Source organism: Clarias gariepinus, chromosome 20 (assembly GCF_024256425.1).
Source record: "Clarias gariepinus isolate MV-2021 ecotype Netherlands chromosome 20, CGAR_prim_01v2, whole genome shotgun sequence".
NCBI lineage: Eukaryota > Metazoa > Chordata > Actinopteri > Siluriformes > Clariidae > Clarias > Clarias gariepinus.
Genome location: NC_071119.1, coordinates 14,527,150 through 14,550,116, shown reverse-complemented (window position 1 = coordinate 14,550,116; position 22,967 = coordinate 14,527,150). Strand labels below are relative to the sequence as shown.

The 22,967-nt window shown below is 37.9% G+C and overlaps 1 protein-coding gene across 2 annotated transcripts in view; it reads left to right on the top strand.

Moving 5' to 3' along the window:
• The window catches only part of adgrb3 (adhesion G protein-coupled receptor B3), a 187,934-nt gene extending 175,235 nt beyond the window's left edge, over positions 1-12,699 (top strand). For both annotated transcript variants that reach the window (XM_053479702.1, XM_053479701.1), the window contains 9 exons: positions 1,351-1,436; positions 1,744-1,842; positions 2,882-3,053; positions 3,292-3,387; positions 5,087-5,126; positions 5,491-6,143; positions 9,529-9,564; positions 10,157-10,261; positions 11,678-12,699. In XM_053479702.1, coding sequence (XP_053335677.1) covers positions 1,351-1,436; positions 1,744-1,842; positions 2,882-3,053; positions 3,292-3,387; positions 5,087-5,126; positions 5,491-6,143; positions 9,529-9,564; positions 10,157-10,261; positions 11,678-11,866 — 1,476 coding nt within the window. In that variant the 3' untranslated portion in view covers positions 11,867-12,699. The remainder of the gene's footprint in view (positions 1-1,350; positions 1,437-1,743; positions 1,843-2,881; positions 3,054-3,291; positions 3,388-5,086; positions 5,127-5,490; positions 6,144-9,528; positions 9,565-10,156; positions 10,262-11,677) is intronic.
• The last annotated feature ends 10,268 nt before the right edge of the window (positions 12,700-22,967 follow it).

The window sequence follows — 22,967 nt, the reverse complement described above, 5'->3', positions numbered from 1 at the left end:
AAAAGGCACCAGAAGGACTCTCAGACCATGAGAAACAAAATTCTCTGGTCTGATGAGACAAAGATTGAACTCGGTGTGAATGCCAGGCGTCACATTTGGAGGAAACCAGTCACTGCTCATCAACAAGCCAATACCATCCCTACAGTGAAGCATGGTGGTGGCAGTATCATGCTGTGGGGATGTTTTTCAGCGGCAGGAACTGGGAGACTAGTCAGGATAAAGGGAAAGATGACTGCAGCAATGTACAGAGACATCCTGGATAAAAACTTGCTCCAGAGCGCTCTTGACCTCAGACTGGGGCGATGGTTCATATCTTTCAGCAGGACAACGACCCTAAGCACACAGCCAAGATATACTGTATAAGGAGTGGCTTCAGGACAACTCTGTGAATGTCCTTGAGTGGCCCAGCCAGACCCTAGACTTGAATCTGATTGATTATCTCTGGAGAGATCTTCAAATGGCTGTGCACCGACGCTTCCCATCCAACCTGATGGAGCTTGAGAGGTGCTGCAAAGGGGAATGGGCGAAACTGGCCAAGCATAAGTATGCCAAGCTTGTGGCATCATCTTCAAAAAGACTTGAGGCCGTAATTGCTGCCAAAAGTGCATTGACAAAGTATTGAGCAAAGGCTGTAAATACTTATGTACATGTGATTTCTCAGTTTTTTTTTTATTTTATTTTAATACGTTTGCTAAAACCTCAAGTAAACTTTTTTCATGTTGTCATTATGGGGTGTTGTGTGTAGAATTCTAAGGGGAAAAAATGATTTAATCAATTTTAGAATAAGGCTGTAACATAAAAATATGTGGAAAAGGTGATGCACTGTGAATACTTTCCAGATGCACTGTACATCCTCAATTCCTGCAAGGTGTACCAAAACAGGATCTCAGGTGTGTGCACTGGACCTTCTGGATTTTAATAACTTGATTTATTTAAAATTTTATGTTAGTGAAAAGAGGGTATATTATATTACAAATAGAGATAACTAACAATGAGATTAATACGATAATATTCAAACTATTGAGTCCATATAACTGTCACTAGACCCGTGTAAGAGGAACACGTGAACTTATAGAAGGCAAAAACCTTTAAAAAGTCCACCATTAATAATAATGTTTAGAATACAGAAGCGCTGCTGCTTCTAACCTTTTTGTACTTATAATTTATAATCATCTATTATTTTAAAGGGGAAAATATTAATGAATGCTGGTTCACTAATTAAGGCAAAGGTTGTACTGGTATAATTATTATTCAACTGCTTATATGACTAATATAATCTGTCTATGTGGTGTTTTTTTTAAAAAAAGCCTGGAGGACAGACCTTTATTGTCTGGTGTTTTGCATTTGCAGGTCAATATGGTGATCGGCATTCTTGTGTTCAACAAACTGGTTTCCAGAGATGGCATCCTGGATAAGAAGCTAAAACACAGAGCAGGGTAGGTGAATACCATCGCTCCCTGCAATATTAATTAATGTGCCCTTAATGCACCTCTCTTCGTTTTTTATTTTGTCTAAGATTTTTTTTTTATATTTGTCAAGACAAAGCATATTTTCGTAGCACACTTTTATGTAAAAAACAAACAAAAAAAAAACGTTAAACCAATCAAAAGCAATAACAATAATAGCCATCCCACTGGAAGTCACAGTGTGCTTCAGTATCAGAAGCTACCTTCCACATGATTGACATGTCTTTATTCTGCCAGGTAAAACTTATATACTTACACTCGTTATCCTTTCTTACAGGCAGATGAGTGAGCCACATACAGGATTAACCTTAAAATGTGCAAAGTGTGGTGTTGTCTCTACAACTGCTTTATCGGCAACTACAGCCAGCAATGCCATGTAAGTACCTGGCTCATAGCTTTGCAAAACCGGTATAATGTATTGCTTAAACGCTACGCGATGTTTACATTACAAACCAAATAGCTCAATTCTCATTTTTTTGGTTAGATCTGATTTGCATGTCATGACGATTCACACTTATAATTACAAATGACTTGTATCTGACTCTAATGTGGATGCATCTGTGCTCTGGAATGGCACATCAGTACATCTGTGGTCTCACCATTTAAGTTAAAACACTGGAGCTCTGGAGGATGGCAAGAAGTTACTCAGCTGTATTCGTTGAGGTCCAGAAGAACGAAGAAAAGCCAGATGCCTTGTTTTAGCTGTTTGAACAGCCGTTGCTACCACTGTTATGAAACCCCCAAACTGCCAGTGCTGACTAACATCAACAAGCACCCCACGCAGGCACAAATGCAAAAAATACAAAGAAATCTATTCTGATCTATAGGAGGACACATACAAAAATGACTCAGATCTGATCTGAAAATCATCAGATCTGACAGACATAAAAATCAGATCTTTGTCACATTAGGGTAAAAATCAGAATTGAATCACTTGGTGATGCGACGTCACTTGGTGATGTGAACATAGCCAAAGTGGACAAATGTTTGTGGACACATCCATCAGACTCGGACGTCCTTATTGACTATACCATTCCAGTTTTAGTCTTCCATTGCTGCTATAATAGCCTCCACTTCTGTTTTCCACTAAATCTTGGAGCATGTCTTGGATATTTTTCCATTTTAACAACAAGAGTGTTAATGAGGTATGTTGGGCGAGGACGTTATAGGGTGCATTTAAAGTTCCAGTTTAAACCAAAATGGTTTGAGGCCATGGCTTGATGCAGGAACTCGAGTTCTTACTTTCCAAAACTCGTCAAATTATGTCTTCATTGAAATCACTTTACTATGGACTGGAACATGTTTGGGCCCCTTAATTTCAGTGAAGGAAAATAGGAAATGTATGGCAAAACCAGCATACTTGTTTCAATAAATTTATCTCTTCAATGCAAACAATTCCTCTATTTCTCTCTCAGGGCCTCTCTATGGAGTTCATGTGTAGTTTTGCCTCTTCTGGCGCTCACCTGGATGTCAGCTGTGCTTGCCATGACAGACAAGCGCTCCATCCTTTTCCAGATCCTATTTGCTGTCTTCGACTCTCTCCAAGGCTTTGTTATAGTCATGGTGCACTGTATCCTCCGCAGAGAGGTAGGGCAGATTCTGATCCTCCAGCCTCTTAAGCTTTTGTCTGTATTATGTCTTTCTGTGGGTGTATTTAATACATATCTAGAATACCTACTGTCTTCTAAATTCTTCGAATTAAGTTGCAATCTGGCAAGACTAAAATCTAACCTTAAAAGTATGTGACAATTTCAGAATATCTTGTGGATATTGGTCAGCAAAATGAGCTTCCTATCATTAATCAAGTACATTTCAAACACTACAGGTGCAAGATGCTTTTAGATGTCGACTGAGGAACTGCAAAGACCCTATCGGAGCTGACGCAACTGGCACTTTCCCTAATGGCCATGCACAAATTATGGTAATTATCTTACTTGTGTGCTTCCATACCACAACCCTATTTCCATGGATATGGTACAAGCTTACAAGTTATGTTTAAAGATTATAGTGTTCCATATCTTGTATATTTTGGATCCACTGTGACATTTATGTAATGGTATTCTTAATTTTTATTTATGTTTTAGATGATAGATTTCTGTTAGACAACAAATGCATTGTATGACTTGTATGCTTTATGTCGGGAGTAAAGTTGATCAGAATGCAAATGCTGATATAATATTTAATGGAAAAGACTTAGTCAAACTGATCCAAAACATCGTAAGATCCAAAAACAGGCACAACATGATCAAAAACAAGAAATGTAAAAAAATAAAAATAAAAATGGTAGGGCTTGATTCTCAGCATGTACTTCGGTTACTGGTGTTGTAAACATGAGGGTGGGGACTGTAGTTCAGGGTGGTTAGTAGGTCACAGTGCCTTTGGGGAAGTTGATTTCTGAGTCACTTCCAGCAATGTCATAACATTTATTTTAAGGGCCAAAAAATACAGGAATGAGTATTTTTTATTCATTAAATCTATTATATTAATAGAATAGAAATGCATATGATGTAAAGTCATTTTATTGCAAATGTATTTTTTCAAATGCATCTTCCAGCATTTTAAGTTATCCAGAGCGACTAACATTTTCATTATATTTCATTATACATGTGAGCTGTTGAGGGTTAAGGGCCATGCTCAAGGGCCCAACTTGGCAGTCGTGGAATTTAAACCTGGGACTTTCCTAACAGTAGTCCAATGGTTTAACAGCTGAGCTATCGCAAACCCCACCTGATACACTTATAGTACATGTGGTCATCAAGATCTTTGATTATTGTCAGCAATGACAGCATACAGTATTTAATTATCCATTATCATGGAGACAGGCAGAGCTGTTTGTACAGTATGTATATTCGTATATCATATTCCAAAACATTACAGCATCCTTTCCCTGTGGACTGATTTATCGTTTTAGTACGTTTTAGTAATGCATCGAAAAACTGTTGTCATACTTAAACTTGTTGCTGCTGGAGGTGTAAACGGACACATAGTCAAAGGTGATGTGGTGAAGGGCATTGGGTGATGCTTTAAATCTAATAGAGCAATGTTGCCGAGTTACACCTTGCTGTACCCATTGTACTTTGATTGTTGAAAGTGAGTAGCGTTCACGAGAGATTTTGGATAAGGCATTAGCACAGCAGGAATCTTCTTTCATTACACTGTAAATTCAAGTTTATAGAAAGCTATTAAATAGAAATCTTCATCAGTCCTTTTAATGTTTTTATGCCTAGATTTAAAGCACAACTCTGGATTTATCACATTTCTGTCCTCTTTTTCATCTTCTGTGCTTGCTTTGAGGAAACGGATAGCACTGTCATCTGGATTTATTGGGGTTGTGCACTTATAATGCATGTTTTCCTGTTTTTGCCTATGCCTATATGCATAGTTTTCCTGAGGTTATGTGCAATGATATTCTCTATGATAATTCCATTTGTTTATGGTTTTGTGTCCTCTAGGATTACTTACTGTGACTACTTTTATTTCATTAAAACAGTTTCCCATGAACCATCAACTGAATTTTTATACGATATACATAATATAAAAAGATTTTGTCATGCTGCTGATGTTGACTGAAAAATATAAATCAGTCAAATGAGTATTTATTTACTCTTCTTTCTTCACAGACTGATTTCGAAAAAGATGTGGATATAGCTTGTCGGTCAGGTACGTACTGTAATAGATGGTTAATGAATGGTGGGTTCTAATTACAGTGCTTTTCAAGGGTCAAATCAGACTGAAATTGTAATGAATATGTGTAAAAGTCTACAGTGCTGGTCCTGAGGTAAACATCCCATCATGCCATATTGAGTTCCGGATTAAAATTGCAAAAAATTGACTTGTCTGCAAAAAGCTACTATTGTGAATAATTACTAAGAAATGTAAAAAATAAATATTATTATAAATAAAATAAAAAATGGTAAAAAGCGAGTTATCATTTTAGCAATTTTCACGATTTATTTCTGCTGTGTTTCTGCTATTTTGTTTGTCCATTGTGTAATAAATCTTACCAATATTTATACACTTACAGCTCTTCATAAAGATATGGGGTCTTGTCGTGCTGCCACCATCACCGGAACACTGTCTCGCATCTCCCTCAATGATGAAGAGGAAGAAAAAGGTCCAGAGGGCCTCAACTACTCCACATTGCCGGGTAACATCATATCAAAAGTGATCATTCAACAGCCGTCAGGCCTGCACATGCCCATGAACGAGCCATGTCTGGGCGAGAGTGCAAGTGACATGCACCGCACTGTGTACTTGTGCACAGAAGATGGCATGCGGCAGAGTGAACAAGAGCTCACCGGCCATGTGCAGCAGGGTCCCATGGAGACAGACTACATTGTGATGCCTCGGGCCTCAGCAGCAGCATCACTGCCCACTGGTTCAAGCGGCGTGCCCACTCTGCTGAAGGAGGATAGCAAGAGAAATATTGGCATGGACAGTCTGCAACATGACCGGCTGATACACTACAAGGTGGGCACTGAATTTAACATTGGGTCATCAGGGATGGAGCACATGAGTGCAGGCATGGAGCAACAGTTTCCTGGAGCCTTGGAACACATGCAGACCCTGCCATTTGAGCCTCGCACTGCTGTCAAAAACTTTCTAGCTGAAATGGAAGAGAGCGTAGGAATGGCCCGGAGTGAGACTGGCTCAACTACCTCCATGAGCTCTTTAGAGGTAAGTTCTGAGCATTCTACCAGACTTTTTAAAGAGAATGTGCATGTTTAGTTAAAGATATGTTTAATATTTCTTTAACTAGCTCATATCTCAGAGGTCTCACAATGAGAATCTGTTAAGGCTCCAGTTAAACCCACCCCAGATAATGCATTTTTTCATATCTGACTTCCTGTATTAATCCTTTTCTAAACATACTGTATACTTTTAATGTCTATGAATATTAAAAAACAAAAATGAGCTACTGCCAAACCAAGTCCTACCAGAAAATAGCATATTTTAACAGACCTGGGCAAAGTTGAGCAACAAGAAGGTGTCCTCTTTTATGAGGTCACATTAGGGGGCAAACTACTTGGCCAATACAACAAAAAAAAAAGGAAAATAAAACAAAAAGCAGGCAATGATTTTTTTTTTCTCAAATCTTTTTTTTTGTAAACACACTGGAAATACTAAATGTCTATGACTGGACAAATCAAAAGTGTCTGTGCTGACTGCAGTGTGACTTTGCCCAGTGATCTGTTGCTGACTAGCCTGAAATATATCCACATCAAAATCACAGTGTTCTCATATATGTCAACACTTTTTAAAAATGAAGCCTTTATTATTTCCAGCATTAAATATTTTACAACACAAGTTGCTCTGCAGCTCGAAAACAAACACGGCCACTTTATATTAAGGAGCCATAACATTAAAACCACTGTAAAACCAGCCGACATGAACAACAATGGTTATCTTGTTATAATGACCCCTGTCAAGGAGGTCCAAATATATTAGGCAGATGTCATGCAGCATGTGAGCAGTCAGTTCTCCATGTTGACATATTGGAAGCAGAAAAAAATGTGACTGTAAAGGTCTGAGACACCTTGTTGCGGTCCATATTGTGAGACACTAGGTCACTGTATATTTGAAATGGTACTGTAGTTCTTGCTCCTGAGAATAAAACTGAATAAAAAAGCTTTTCCCAGGATAGCAAAATTGGCCATGTTTTTAGGGAAGGTAATGTTGCATAATGTTGTATATTCTAGAGCAAAGCTAGCCCATCAAGACCAATCCTACAAAAGAACTACCGTAGCACAAATTACTGAAAAAGTTTGTGCTGGCTATAATAGAACGGTTTCAGAACATAGTGTGTCACAGCTTGCTGCATATGGACACACATGCTGCATAGCCACAGATCCATCAGAGTGCCAGTGCTGGTCCCTGTCCGCCCCTAAAGAGCCTACAATAGGCACATGAGTATCAGAAATCCCTACTTAGAAATTCCTGAAACTAGTTTAATCTGTGGAGGCCCAACCTCACAATTTACAGGACTTAAATTATATGCTGCTAACATTTTTTTGCCAGATAGCACAACTTCAGAGGGTTTTGTGCATTACCCAGAGCAGCTTTTCTTTTCTTTTCAGAGTTTCTCTTTTAAAGTTGTTCTTTGTTTCATGTTTTTTTTCTTCTTTTTACTTTTCTCCTTTCCTTGTACTATTAATGTACTTCAGAACTCATTCACATATTCAGTGTTAAACTAATGTTTGCATAATGAGTGCAACATCGAGGAGATTTATGCAGAGGTGTGCCCAGATGTCATGTATTTTGCCTGATGGACTCTACAACAGCATCGCCTAGCAACCGTAGTTGCCTGCCACTGCCTGCCCAGATATCTGTGATGTAGCAGCCCATGGATCTGCCACCCCATATTCCTGCAGCGTAGCTGTTCATGGCGTTTCATTATCCTCATCTAGGGATATCTCCTGATGTTTTCTTGCCTGCTGTAGGGTTCCTACCTAATAAGCTCTGGGTTTTGAAGAACGTTCCTTAGAACAATACCCTTCCAAGTGTAGTAGGTACTGGAAAGTTTCCCTTTGACACCATGAGGGGAGAATTCATCTCACAGTTAATGGCAGGGTTCCATCGATCATTTGAGGTGGAGGAGGGGCCAGATGTGTGGGACCTGTCATCTGCCACTGTGTTTAATTCTGTTAAGGATCTTAAAAGGTACTTAGTGGCCAAGAGTACACGCTGCCATGATTAGAACTGTGGGCCCTGATGCCTCCTCTGAGTGACTGTACATGCCCCTCTCTAGGCTGCAGCCTGTATGGTGCTCAGTAAACAGTGCCACAATGTGTTTTGTGCATGATCCACCTAGTTCAGACCTAGTCTGCCTGGGATTGGAGGATTCTAGACACATGAAGGAGCCTTTTCAATTTTGCTTAACCCTCTGTCTGTCCATTGAATTCTGCAATAAGTCCCAAATAAAAGACTAATTGTAGCCCCCAAGATGTTGCAAAAGGCTTTCCAGAATTGAATAGCAATGTGAATAACTGGGATTTCTCCAGCTTCACAAACAGGTTGTTTTCTAGTCGGAGGTTAACCACCCAGTCTATATGGACAACATGTTTCTCCAATGAACTGCTGACAACCAGAATATTGTCCAGATAAACAAATGTAAATGTTACAAACAAATGTTTTCTTCAACAAAGAAGAACCCAGTGCAATGGGGGTTGGTGTTTCTGGTCATCACAGGACCCCCTCCTTGGGAAGACCCTGGACTTTTGGCTTCCTACAGTACGTGAGCTGTGAGAATGCCAATTACCAACCTGACCATCATGACGGTATCATCACCAGCAGTTGAGGCATACCCCTGAGAAGAAAACCCAGTGGCACCTAATTTATGGTTTCCCCAGAGAGTTCTTCATTTTCCTTGAAAGTTTGTACATCAGCTCCAAATCACGTTTGTCTTTCAGTTGCCCAGAAAGGCCCTGAACATAGGCTGCACATAGATGGGCGTATTTCAGCCAGAGCTGGGAGCAAACTGGAGGGTGGATGACATTCTGATCCAACTTAAAGAAACAGCTTGTGAACCTAAACACGACTCGACAAAATTCTTGTCTAGAAGGCTTATGCAGGCTTATGTACAGGTGTGCCCAAGTGTTGCACATTTCATCGCTTAGTGAAAATAGTTGCTATTGTGTTTAAGGTTATGGCTGATCAGTGTGGTTTTAATGCACATGCTTAAAGTTCTGTACCTGTTACATTTCACCGTATTACCCCACTTTGCATAAATATGGTGGTATTATTTTAAATCAAATATTATAGTCTAAGTCTACATTTAGATAAAGCATATTTATTATCATTATTTATTAAATGTTACTTTCAGTCTTAATAAAAATGTTTTATTTCTGTGTACTTGATGTTTCAAACAAACACTCCAAACTTAGATCATATGTAAAGAAACTGTGAGACTAAAATGTAGAAAATATGTATTGAAATATGCATAGAGTAAATGATTTGCATAATACAAATAAAATAAGGGACATGTCAGTATTCAAGTTAGAAGCGTTTTTAGAAGTTGCTATATTTCTTTTGCAACCTAACACCTGCCTTTTTACTTCTACAGAGAAGAAAGTCAAGGTACCAGGACCTCGACTTTGAGGTATGTTAAACCTTTTAATTGGTGAAGTGCATGTCACAGGCTTTCCTTACATCAACGAAATGGCCATTTGTTGATTTTGTGTTTTACTCTTTAATTTACAACTACTTTGTGTAGCACTTAAGCTTATTGGAGCAGTAAGGTCCTGACAAATATACAATTTATTGAGCTTTGCAGTTAGACTGGAAGCAGTGCTGTCAGCTGCCACACAGAGTAGCAGTTCCCATTTCCATTTTATCCCTTTACATTCACAGATCTCAAGCTGAAAATCAAGCTCTGTTTTTTCTGAAGTTCACAGAGAAACAGATACCTAAAAAAACCTAAATTGCAAAGAAAGAAAGGAAGAAAGTGCTACTGCAAACCTTTTTTTGGTTGATGAAATCTGTGCTGCCATTTATCATGACCAGTCAGTCAAAGAATTTGTAGAGTTTCTTCAGTTTTGAGCCATTGAAAAGCTACAGTATACTATAGTAAAGAGTCTTTTAGTGAAAAATGCTTTTTTCAATGTGGCAAGAGGCAGTGTATGTCCTGATACAACACTATGGTTATCAGCTTGATTGAACTCCAACCCCCCCACCACTCCTTGCCATTGCAGAAAGTCATGCACACCAGGAAAAGACACATGGAGCTGTTCCAGGAACTGAATCAGAAATTTCAAACCCTGGACCGATTTCGAGACATACCAAATATGGGCAGCATGGTGAGTAAGAGTTATTGGAGGGGGGAGGCGGGCCATGCCACAAGCATGCTCACATGATCCAGCGCCAGGAAGTGTGTGACTAAAGGAAAAAATTGATGCTCGGTCAGTGCATTAATTTATCACTGCTATACTTTTCCATTTATTAGAACATGTGCCTTTAAAATGTTTATTTTATCATTGGCTATTCATTGTTATTCAGGTGAATGCATGATAGAAGGCCTCTTGATTTGCTCACATTCAGACTTTTCAGTTGTCCATTGAAGTTATTGTTTGTTTAATTTGTGTTAATTTACTGTGAATCCACCTGTTAAAAAAGATATTCAAACTACTGTTTATGGTTAATTTACAAAAGGGTAGTACAATGTCTACAAATTTTACAAAAACAATGCTCAGAGTGCTTTAGGTGATATCTCGAGATGGGGTGGTTGAAAGGTTTTTATATGGATATGGCTGAAAGATAAAGCAATGAACTTATTAGATTTTGGAAGTGATCCAGATTTATTTTTCATTAGCCTCCCTTATATTTTAATAGTATCTGCAGCATATAATGGTATTGACAAAGACGAGACTTGTTGGTGAAGAGATATCCATGTAGACACCATTGGTATTGAGTTCTACTTCCTTGATAATAGGTCTTTGACAACCATTTTACTGAATTTAGGGGCCGATCATGTAATAAAAATTAGACATTTAATTAAAATATTTTTTAGGGATGCACCAATGCAGATACCAGTATGAGGGATCAGTTTAATGCTCTCCTCATGAACCGGTTTTCCTAAAACAATTCTGATACAACAACACCTGATCCTACTCCATGGTGGCACCGGATGCTCACTCCATGAGTAGCGTACAACCCCAAAATTATTCAAGACCCGTCTTCCCCTCTTATGACAAAGCAGATGTCAACACTGACAATTTCAATTAAGGATGAAACAGAACTGTTGCTCTGGGCACAAAAAAAGAGAGTATACTGCGGCAAACAGGTCAACTTGCATTCTCTCCCTGGTTGATGTTAACAAATAATGGTAACTTTAAGTTGATGTACTGGCTTACAGCGAATCTTTGAGTTAATCTTGGTCTGTCTGTCTTTTGCTTGCTTGCAAAAAAAATTCTAGCGTTTTTGTTGAGCCTTTAGCAATAAGTTCACATTATCTACATAGTGGCTTGATAAGGATTTGATGATGTGATTTAGATGTGGGTCATTTCAAAAAGTTCTGCTCATGGTGTGCTTTGGGCCAATGCCTTGTACTCATATCAGTACTTAGTGTTGGAAGGTAGCCAAATCATGGTGCTTACATTCTCTCTGACAAAGATGTATTAGTGCATCTATAAAATATACATATCAGCCCAAATGTGTAGCCATGGTGAATGTGGTATTTGTGAAATACCAATGCCTTGTTCTGTTTTCTCGCACAGGATAAAGCAATGCCCACTAAAAACCCTTGGGAAAGCTACAACCCAACCTGTGAGTACCAGAACTACGCTACAATGAATGTATTGGAGTCAGACAACAAGGACTCTCTGGAGATGACTCCTGCTGAGTGGGAAAAATGTGTAAACCTTCCACTGGATGTCCAAGAGGGAGACTTTCAAACAGAGGTCTAAACAAAGGAACAAGAAAAGCAGGATAAATTTTGCACTGGAAAAAAGTGGAATCCACTTCAGGCAGCCTTGGCAAGACATATCTGGGTCCTAGAAATATATAGCAGGGACATTATGTGCCAATAAGATTTTAAAAAGGACTAAAGGAGATCTAAAATGATTTAAAAGACAAAAACATAATTTTTTTTTTGTATTCTCACTAGTGTACTTAGTGAGGGAGCAGCAAGGTGTATAATATAACCATCATGTGTTTTGAACATATCCGTTGAAGAGAATTGGATCCACAAAAGGTATATCTTTCTAGATGAGACCTCAAAAAATAGAAAACACTGTAACACTATGCTACATCAACCCAAAAGCTTCTTTGGGCTCAGTTTTTTTTAGTTCAGTGGTGACTGAGTCCAGGAGCACAATGTACATACTTATGCAGGTTTTTAAAAGGTTTATAACAAGTCAGTTTGGCCATTACTACACTTTTTACTTTGACATGAAAAATGTTTGGAGAGGCAAGTAGGATTTTTCCTGTCATTTAAAGATGAATGTTCGTCAAGCTACATTCTTCATTGCTTTAAATGCAATAAAGGTAATACCCACTTTTATATGAATAATATATTTCACAACTTTAATACTGCAGAATATGCTTGAAGGCACTCAGCAAGCTCTCTCATCTGCAGCCCTGTATAAAAATATTTAAAAATGAAAAATGTTGTATGGTGTAAATAAAACTTTTGTCTACATCTGTTTTACTTGTGTCAAGTTTATTTTGCTGAGAAAAGATTTAAAATGCCAACCTGATGAGATACCAGAAAATGTTAACATTTGAAAAAGGAATGTAAATAAAAGAGATAATATGTTCATAATGCTTCAGAGGATGTGTCAACTCTGTCCTGTGCTGTATTTCATGAGATGGTCTGATTTTTAAAGTATAATAAATGTTTAGTGATTAATGCATGTTCATCCTGATCACAGTCACGATGGATGTAAAGAATACAATACAACCTAGATGCAAAGCTAGGTACTGTAATATGTCCCCAAGCACACACATTCACACACTTTTTTTTTTTTTTTTTTTTTACAGAAATGGACAGTTTCAAGTAGCCAGTTACTGATTTTTTAATGAAATGGAAATAGAGTAGAGAAAACTCACATGGCAACAGGAGACAAGCAGAACTCAACACAGACACAGTAATCAGGCAGTGACTCATGCTCATGTTTAAACAGTGGACCTGAAACTAGGCATGCCATACTCAACAGTAAAAATATTTTTAAAAGACCCTCGATTACACTATATTATGCCATGCCATGCAAGATAAACACACAATGAACACTTTATATAGACCGCAGCCAAAATGTGTAGTTCGTCATCGTAAATGTGGTCTTTGTAAAATCCCAGTGTCTTGTCCAGTTTTGTTTAACCAGGATTAGGCTAAAAACTCTTGGGAAAGCAACAAGCCAACCTTTGATTACCAGAACTTTGCTATAATGAATGTACCAGAGTCCACCACTGAGGCCTCTGGGGAAAATGTGTAAACCTTCAAGTGGTGTAATATATTAGGCAGCAAGTGAAAAGTCAGTGCTCACATGTGATATGCTACAGTAGAAAGCAGGTAAAAGAGACAATTCTAAGAATCTGAATGCTTTTGTAAAAAGGATGTCTAGACTGAGTCGGATCATCTCTAAAACATGTGGGGTGTTGTGTTGATCATCTCCTAATGTTGGATGTGGGGTGTTCCCAAAATGCAGTGATTAGTAACTAACAAACATGGTCCAAGGAAGGACAAGGGGTGAACTGGTGACATTGTCATGTGTGCCCAAGGGTTAAAGATATGTGTGGAGGGCCTGGCTGATCCGATCCTACTGTACGACAAACAATCCGGGCCAGGGGTAGCTCAGTGGTTAAGGCATTGGACTACGGTTCGGAAGATCCCAGGTTCAAACCCCACAACCACCAAGTTGCCACTGTTGGGCCCTTGAGCAAGACCCTTAACCCTCAACTGCTCAGATGTGTAATGAGATTTAAAAAAATGTAAGTCGCTCTGGATAAGAGCGTCTGCTAAATGTAATGTAAATGTACAACAAGTTATTAATTATGGAAATTTGCAGCTTGTGGAGTATGGGCCGGGTAATCACAAACCAGTCAATGCACCTATGGTGACTCCTGTCTATTACTGAAAGCGAATACAATGTGCGTAAGTTTCCAAATATCTAGCCTGAAACAATAAAAGGCTATGGCCTAGTCCAATAAATCGTGTTTAATTTTTTTTTGTTTGTTTTTTTCTTTTTTACCATGTGGACACACAAGTGTTGTGCATTGCTTACCTGGGCAGATGGTACAAGGGTGTGTTGTGGGAATAAAGTGGCGGCAGTGTCATGCTTTGTATTTGTATGTTCTGCTGGGAAACCTTGGATTCTGTAATTCATGTAAATATGACTTGGACACATACCACATATAGTACATTAACATACATTGCATCTACTCAATTCAATTCAATTTTATTTGTATAGCGCTTTTAACAATTTACATCATCACAAAGCAGCTTTCTACTGCTACATCTACTGTACATCTCTTTACAACAATTCTGGGTGCACTGTGTTCAGTCACCTTTTATCATAGCCAGCCTGAACCTTTTGGGCAGCAATACAGTTTCAGTGCTACAGTAGCTTTTCTGTGGGAACAGAATAGATGAGCAAGCTTTGGCTCCTCACAAGCATCAGTGAGCCTTGGGCACCCACAACATGTAGCTTGACATAGAGAAGAAGGTGCATGGGCGGGTAACACACACACACACACACACACACACACACACACACACACACACACACAGAGAACTTTGTTACATATGTTCACAGTCATGCAATGGATAAGGTTCATGTACTGTATGTTGTTGTTGTTTTGTTCTGAATGCAAGCAGGGACTCTGGTAGAGATAGCTATGACAGAATAAGTAAAAAAGAACCAAAAGGAAACATGAGAGCTTCATGGGAAGTAAGGCAACAAATCCAATTTACCATCAGCAAAACAGAGTGAATTCATTAGAGTGAGAGAAAAGAAGCCTCTGCATACTGCTGCATTAAAGTTTAACTAAAACTTCTTTATGGAACTAGTGCGACTTTCCGACAGTGAATGAATGTAAACAAAAATAAATGCCCCTAAACCTAACTGGTTTGTACCACCATTGGTGGCAACATCTGCAATCAAGCATTTGCGATGACTTAATAAGCCTTTCACATTCCTGTAGAGGAATATTGTCCCACTCTTCTCCACTCTTCAAACATTGGAGGGTTTTCAAGCACGAATTGCCTGTTTAAGGTAATTGGAATGAAGTCCAGACATTGACTAGTCCATGTCAAAACCTGCTGCATAACCAAAGTGTGCTTTAGCTTGAGATCACAAACTGATTGCCGGGCATTCTCCTTTAGGATTCTCTGGTAGAGAGCAGAATTCATGGTTCCATCAATTATGGCAAGTCATCCTGGTCCTGCACACCACCACAGTTCGACTGTTGACATGATGAAGTTTTTCTCTTTTTTTTATTATTCTGTATTAGTTTTATTCCAGATGTAATGTCACACACTTTTCAAAAAGTTACATTTTTATCAGTCCACAGAATATTTGCTCCAAAATTTTGGAGGGAAACCCAGAGGTTTTTTCTTTTGGCAAATATGAGATTAACCTTTGTGTTCTCTTTTTGGCCAGCAGTAACTTTCACCTTGGAGCTCACTCATGGATGCCATTTTGCCAAGTCGCTTTTATATTGTTGTAATGTAAACAATGACTTCAACTGAGAAAAGTAAGGCCTGCAGTTTGGTAATGCAGCCCCTTCCGGAGTAAAAATTGTTCCACTTTTTTTTTCCATTTGTGGATAAAGGTTCTCACCATGGTTCGCTGGAGTCCCAAAGCCTTAAAAAATGTCTTTACAGGCAAATACATGTCAAATAGTTAATTTCTTATCCGTTCTTGAATTTCTTTAGATTGTGGCATGAAATATATCTTTTTTTTTATGTTTTAATGTGCTCAACTTTCTCAGGCAGGTTCTATTTAAATGATTTTTTGATTCACCATGTCTGGCAGTATCAGGCCTGGGTGTGGCAAGTATAATTTAAATGTTTTTTAAAAGTGGAGTTTTCAGGTTTCTTAAATAAGGGGCGTCTTACTTTTACTTAATTGTGCTAGATTATTAAATACCAGTGTGGGATTAGTTTTATCTTCCATATAGACGGAAATATATCTTGACCTAGCAGCACTAGGTTTTTCTTCTATAGCTCAGGATGGTATTCTTTTAAGCTCTTGAAATACTACCAATTTACCAAAATAAAAAATTATTTATTTGATGCAATTTTTTTGAGTGGCCTGTTTAAAGGTGCATGGGTTTTTGTTACTATATATCAGGGTGCTATTTTTTTCTCTCTATTTGTGATCCATCACTGCCTAAAGTCGCATTTTAACCAGCATTACTTAATACCCGACTTGATCTGATGGATCACATTTATTTTCATTATTTATTATTTATTTTAAGTGCTTTATTTTAACCTAAATTATATAGTGTATAAAAGATTTTTTTTAATGCTTTTAACGGTGGTCATTTTTATAAAGTAGCTTTGCAGAATTAAAGGAATTGAAAAATATATAATGGAAAAGTATAAATTATAATTACCAGTTTGCCCCTGTTGAGCAAGCGAAGCTTGGTGTTATATCTGTTCAGTATAAAGTCTAATTTCAATCTTTGGATCTCAGGTACAAACTGTTTGTGGGAATTTCAGTCCAAAACTATTTAAAGACTAGTCACAACCTGTCACAAAAAAACTCTGCCATCATCACTATAAGCATTCAATCACCTGTGCTTAACACTTTCTGCAACAGCTTCCATGAATGTGTGTATATGAATAATGTAGCAAGGCAATGTACTGTACATACTTTATTACTAAGACACATTTTAAATGAGATGAGATGATATGACGTTAAATTATTTAGTTTTACTCTAATCTTAAAATACATTGAAAACTTTTTTTCCTATCATTCTACTCACAATGTTTGTAGTGTTTTGTTAATTTATTAAAAACTAACAAAAAATTGAAATGTCCAATTTATAGTGACAATAGAAAATTTACCACATTTATTGTTTCACATTTACAGTATCTTAAATGTATTCAAGTCATCTTTTTCCAATCATTCCACACACTTATTTTGGGTGTTTTGTTCATTTATAAAATTAGAGCCGTTATGAAGGCTTTACAGATCATGCATAGCAGATACATCTTAAAATTAACTGTTCAAAGGAAATTATGGCATATTTTAAAATGCCTTCCGCATTGCTTTACAATGTAGAAAGAAATAAAAATCTAGAACCACCATGGAGTTGGAAAGTGATGCCAAACTTTTGAACAGTACAGTATATATACAGTATAAGACTGAACATCCCATTTTATCCCTGTAGATCCAGTTGCCTTGTGTGGGATCAGTGGATCAATGGATCAACAGAATTTGCTGCATCAATAAAGTTTTTATCTCTCCTTGCCTCTATATACAAGTACTACTGGTCGAATCTTCTTTCCAGTTCTGAATACACCAAATCCAGGGCTTCATAAATCTCATAAATCCACCTGAGTTATGTTTCTACTACGAGTTTCTACTATGTTTCTTCTACTGTGTTTCAATCCATCCCATGCAATTGCTTTATGGGATCCCGTTCACATTCTCTGTGTCTGTTGTCAATGTTAGGCTGACTTTGGTGGCACATGTCATCACTTTGGCTATAATCTGCTCCAAAATGCTGTACATTCCAGGGCACTAAGGGTGTTTGCATTTGTGACTGCCTCACGGGGCCTGAATAGAGCTCTACAACAATGAAAGCCAAGGAAGAGTCTTGATTTAAGTGCCGGCTTTTGCAGCCTCCTGATTTTGGTTCTTTTTCCCTGGACACTCTTGTCATTGTTCAGCATTTCAAGTGTAGATATGACAATAAGGCATAAAAAACCAGGCATGAGAGATTGCTTTTGTGCCCATGCACCGCCTAGTGGGACACTGACCTAAGATGTTTGTTACTACTTTGTCAACTCCCAAAACTTATTTTGATGATTCTTTGATTACTGCTACACATTGCACTACTTTCAGTGTGTCAGGCTTGCTTAACTTTTTGCAGTACAAAGTTTAGAGAATTGTTCCTGAACTGGGCAAATTGTTTTTGAATTGTCCTTAGGCAAATTTCTTGTGAAGCTGGTCTATGGGAAGATTCAAGCAGAGAAAACGAGTGCATAATGACAGTGTTTCTGCACTAAAACTGGAGTACTGGTAACCCCCCAATAAGGTGTGGTTAATGTAAAAAGGTTGCATGCAAACTCTTCCATAGTACTCATGTTAGTTTCAGCACATTCTGAAGCCTTTCTGTACAGCAAGTAACTTGTTCAATGATTCAATTCTGAATTGTGTTTGACACCCAGTTATTTCTTATAAGTCATTCTCAGTCTTTGGGCTAATATATACTCAAGCATCTTATCATCATACATGTTACTTATGTATATAAGATTTTGCACTTAATCATTATTGTTGTCATCATCACAAGTGCTTTCTTGTAAAGAAAAATCATAATCTAATCATAACATATTGACCTATTTTAAGTATCGACCTTAAATGGCATTTCATAGATTTTTGGGTTTGTCTCCAGTATATTTATATAGCTATATAAATATAAAGTTTTTTCTGTACATTGGTCATAACTCACTCTTTCAATGATACTATCTTTACGTTTCTTACATTGGAGGACTTGAAACATTGTCTGTATGTATTGTGTTCTGTTCTGTCTTGACAGAATTTAATGAAACTTTGCCAGTCCTTCGGTATTTGCCTGAAGTTAAATCTGCACCATAATTAAAATAAAAAGGTTAAGTCGAAGGGACGCTATAAGCAGTTTTATACCAGCTTATCTCACAGGAGTCATCGCTTTTTGGATATATATAGGGCTTTTGCCTTTTGCGTTTCTTTAAAATGTAGGCATGTATAGTATTGCTTTTTTTAATTAATTTATTTATTTAGATCTTTTAGCGTGCTTCACATTGTCAGACAGATTATATGTAAGTGATTTCTTGATTCAACATGTCTGGCCTGGGTATGGTGATGTAAATCTTTTTTAAAGAATGTGGGTTTAATAACTGCTAGAGCCAATCAATGAAAGCGTTTACCATAAATACTGTACAGAGTATGCGAAAGACACGGAAACAACCGTAATGCCTCTACAAAGCAACCAAATCCTCACCAAACCCAAACAACACCGCAATGGCTTACTCCAAAAACTGGATATATAGCTTTTGAAAACTGAATTTTTCAGTTGAACACATATAGAGAGATCATTGTATATTTTTTCAGCATGGTGGCAGCATGGTGGTGTAGTAATAAGCACTGTGGTTTCACACCTCCAGGGGTAAACTCAGAGTCAGTTACTATGGCAAAATACTATGTGAAGTGAATCTGCTCACTAGCATCCAGCTGAAGTCTGCAGACTGAAGGACGCGGCAGACATGGCATGTCACTGCAGAAATCTCTGTCCAAAGAAGGGAATCAGACCCCACTTGGATGTTTGATAATTATTTGTTGAAGCCATAATATTTCTATAGAATTCTGAGTATTGATATTTTAAATGAATATATTTGCAGGCCTCATATCGATCACATGACAAATTGTGGACAGAGCTAATTCTGTGTTTTGCATTTCGTTTGCCAATGGGAGTTTTGTATATAACACTGGTGATGCCGAGCATGTTTCCAAGACAACCATCTGTCAGCCTGTCAGAGATGTAACTTTTACACTGAAACACTTACTAAAAATGTCACAAGTCACAAGACTCATCAAAAAAAAAAAAAAAAAATCATAATTTCTAGCAAATAAAAATGTACTAAAGTAGTCCAAAGGACAACTAAGCATCCAAAAAAGTAACAGCAGGTAAATACAGCAGTTGTACCTAATCACAGTACACAGTACTCAAAACAGTGGAGAGGAATTCACACAGCAGGTAACACCAGGTTCATGATAGAATGTAGTAGTAGTATGGGGCATTTTCTCATTTTTGCCATGGTGATGCTTGTTATCTGCATTCTATTGATAAGCATTCTTTTTTGCTTCTTGTCCACATTTTTTTGGTCCCCATGTATTTTTTTGTTTTGTTCTGTTCTTCAGTTTAACATTTAAATAAAGTCACTCATCTGTGTTTGTGATGATCTCTCAATTTCATTACAGAATGCAAGACCAATAATATTTCGCCATAACAAATGAGCCTCAACAGTGACTCAATGTTTGCAAGGCATGGTGACTGGGCAGACGATTGTGAAGTCAGCAGCAGGGTTAGGGTGGCACAGAGTGCAAAGGTGCTCGGGGTAAGAAGAATCTCCATTCAGATTATCAAAGGGCCAACATCAAAGGCAACCAAAGGCAAAGGTGTCCTGCATGAAGAAAATCTGATGAGGGACAGGGGTAGCTCAGTGGATAAGGCATTGGACTACGGTTCGGAAGATCCCAGGTTCAAACCCCACAACCAAGTTGCCACTGTTGGGCCCTTGAGCAAGGCCCTTAACCCCTTAACTGCTCAGATGTGTAATGAGATGAAAAAAATGGATAAGGATAAGAGCGTCTGCCAAATGCCTAAATGTAAATCTCAGTACTATGCATTAATAAATTGCTGACATCATGGAGCAACAACGTCCAACAGGAAGATTTTCCTCACCCAACAGGTAGAACCTTTATGTCCAGGCTCAACCAGAGATACAGTAAGTCCTGTTTTTTCTGAATCATCTCTTGCATTATCACCTATTAGCCCTGTTAGCTCAGAAATATTCTTTGCATTTACACTTGTTTTGGTGTGCTTGACATGCCCTGTTATCCCAGCGTTATCCAACGTATAAATAACGTTTTGATGTGACTTGTACAATGTGTTTTTATTGTAAATTGAATTTAATAAAAACTTGATATATAAATATTATAATGATTTTACATTTTATAAAATAATTTTTACTAGCTCCATGGTAGGTAGGCCTGCCATGCGAAAGGCCCAGGTACGATTCCAAGCCAGTGCCCAAACCCCAGCAACTGGATGCAGTGCCGGTTCCAAGCCCAGATAAAATTGGAGGGTTGCGTCAGGAAGGGCATCTGGCGTAAAACCTGTGCGGACAAATTGGTCTGCTGTGGTCCCTTGGAGCAGCTGAAAGACCAACAACATCATAAAATAATTTTTACTCGTGTTTTTCAAAAGTTTAGAATCATATAGATAAATAAACCACATATTTTAAGAACAAAAATTAAATGGTAAATTTGTCATTAAACTTTACGAAAATAACAAATGAACAAACCACAGAACTTCTATATTGTTCATCAGACTTTATCATGGAATATATCTTTTAATCTTGTTTAATCACTAATTTTCTTTAAAATATTACTTTGTTAATTTTGTCATTACTTACATCTACATTTAATACAAGGATTTTTGGCTGTCGAATAGGTACAGTAAGGAGGTGAAATCAATACCTTTGAGGACAGTGCGCACCTGCCAGGCATTCTAGTTTTGGGGATGTCATGCTGGCACCCTGCCAGGTTTACAAAAGAATTGTACACTCCAGCACACACCAGTTTTGCTGATGTCATATGTGGCCTTGGCAGCCTTGGGCACACCTTTACGTGTTGTTCATTGTCTTTTGCTTTGTGGGTCACTTTGGTTTTGCAGGAGTTTCTGCCTAGGTTTGATTAGTGTTATTTAATGTGTTGAAATACACATGGCACTCCTAAGCTACCAGTGATCCAGACCCCCTTTGCCCTTCAGACCTGTCGCACTCATCATGGTGCCCTGCTTCTGGTTAGCAATCTCGCTGCATGGAGGCCCTGTGGCCTGTTAGGGATTCCTGTGTTGACTGGGGACGACTCCACTTGACCATAAATATGGTCTTGGACTCAGTTGATGTAGACAGCTGTTTTCTAATGACATGTTACTGAAGTCACTCAGTAGTTCAGGACTGAAATTCCTATAAACAGTTTTGTACCTGAGACTCCAATAATGAAAGTGGATTCCATATTAACTTGAATACTGCTCCTGTTTTACTGAACTAGCCTTCTAACACTCTTGCTATCGCCATCTCAAGGAGTTTTCCCTTGCCACCATCTTGCTCATCAGGGGCAAAACTATCATTTTGATTAAGCCATATTTTATCACACATTTCATACTCATTTTCCTAATTTTTCTTTTGATTCTGTTAAGCTGCTTTACAACAATGACAATTGTTAAGTGCTTTATACGTAAATAAAATTGAATTGAACACTAGCACATGCAGGAGCAAGGGTTGCACACATTGTCCACTTACTGGATCAAGAAGCTTGCTGCCATGGATGGGACATTTGTGATGAGCCTTCTTGAACAAAAATGAGATTAAAAAGCAATGCAGTCTTTTTTCAAAAGTTTGTTTAAATAGATGAGTCTTATGCTGCTTTTTTTTTATGTCCATAGAACTTATTTCCAACTGCACATAAATGTATATATGTCATCATGGGCATTTTTCATTTGTAGGTGGTTTGTTCCCAATGAGTCTAGCAACCTAATTTTTTTTGCATTTTTGCATACAGAGTATTCCAACTATTTGAAGGACATAAAACACTATTGCTTTTTTTGTTGTCCAAAACTGGTCAGTGGATAAAATTGAAGGTTGACTTCTTTTGGTCCAGTATCTTAAGATTCTACGTAATCTGAATTATCACAACGTGTTTATCTCCTCTTGACTTTCCTGACTGATCTATTGCTGGTCTTTTAGGTGCTCCCATCGAGGGGTCAACAGGATTTTTACGCCGAATGCCCTTCCGCATGGCAGACAAGAAACCCAATCCCCATACATTCCTGACTTAAAAAATACCCAATGTAAAAATGAAGGTATAACTTAATATACACAAAATCTCACCATGGATAAAACCATATCCATGTATTGGTACGTTGTGTAAATAAGTTAATATAAGACTTGCAGTTAATTTTATCTGTTAATTTAAAAAATATTTTTGAGCAAACATTGGAAAAACACAACTGCATGCTGGCTGCATCTATAATTACAGATATGGTGAAAGGGCTGCATGAATAAGGACCAAT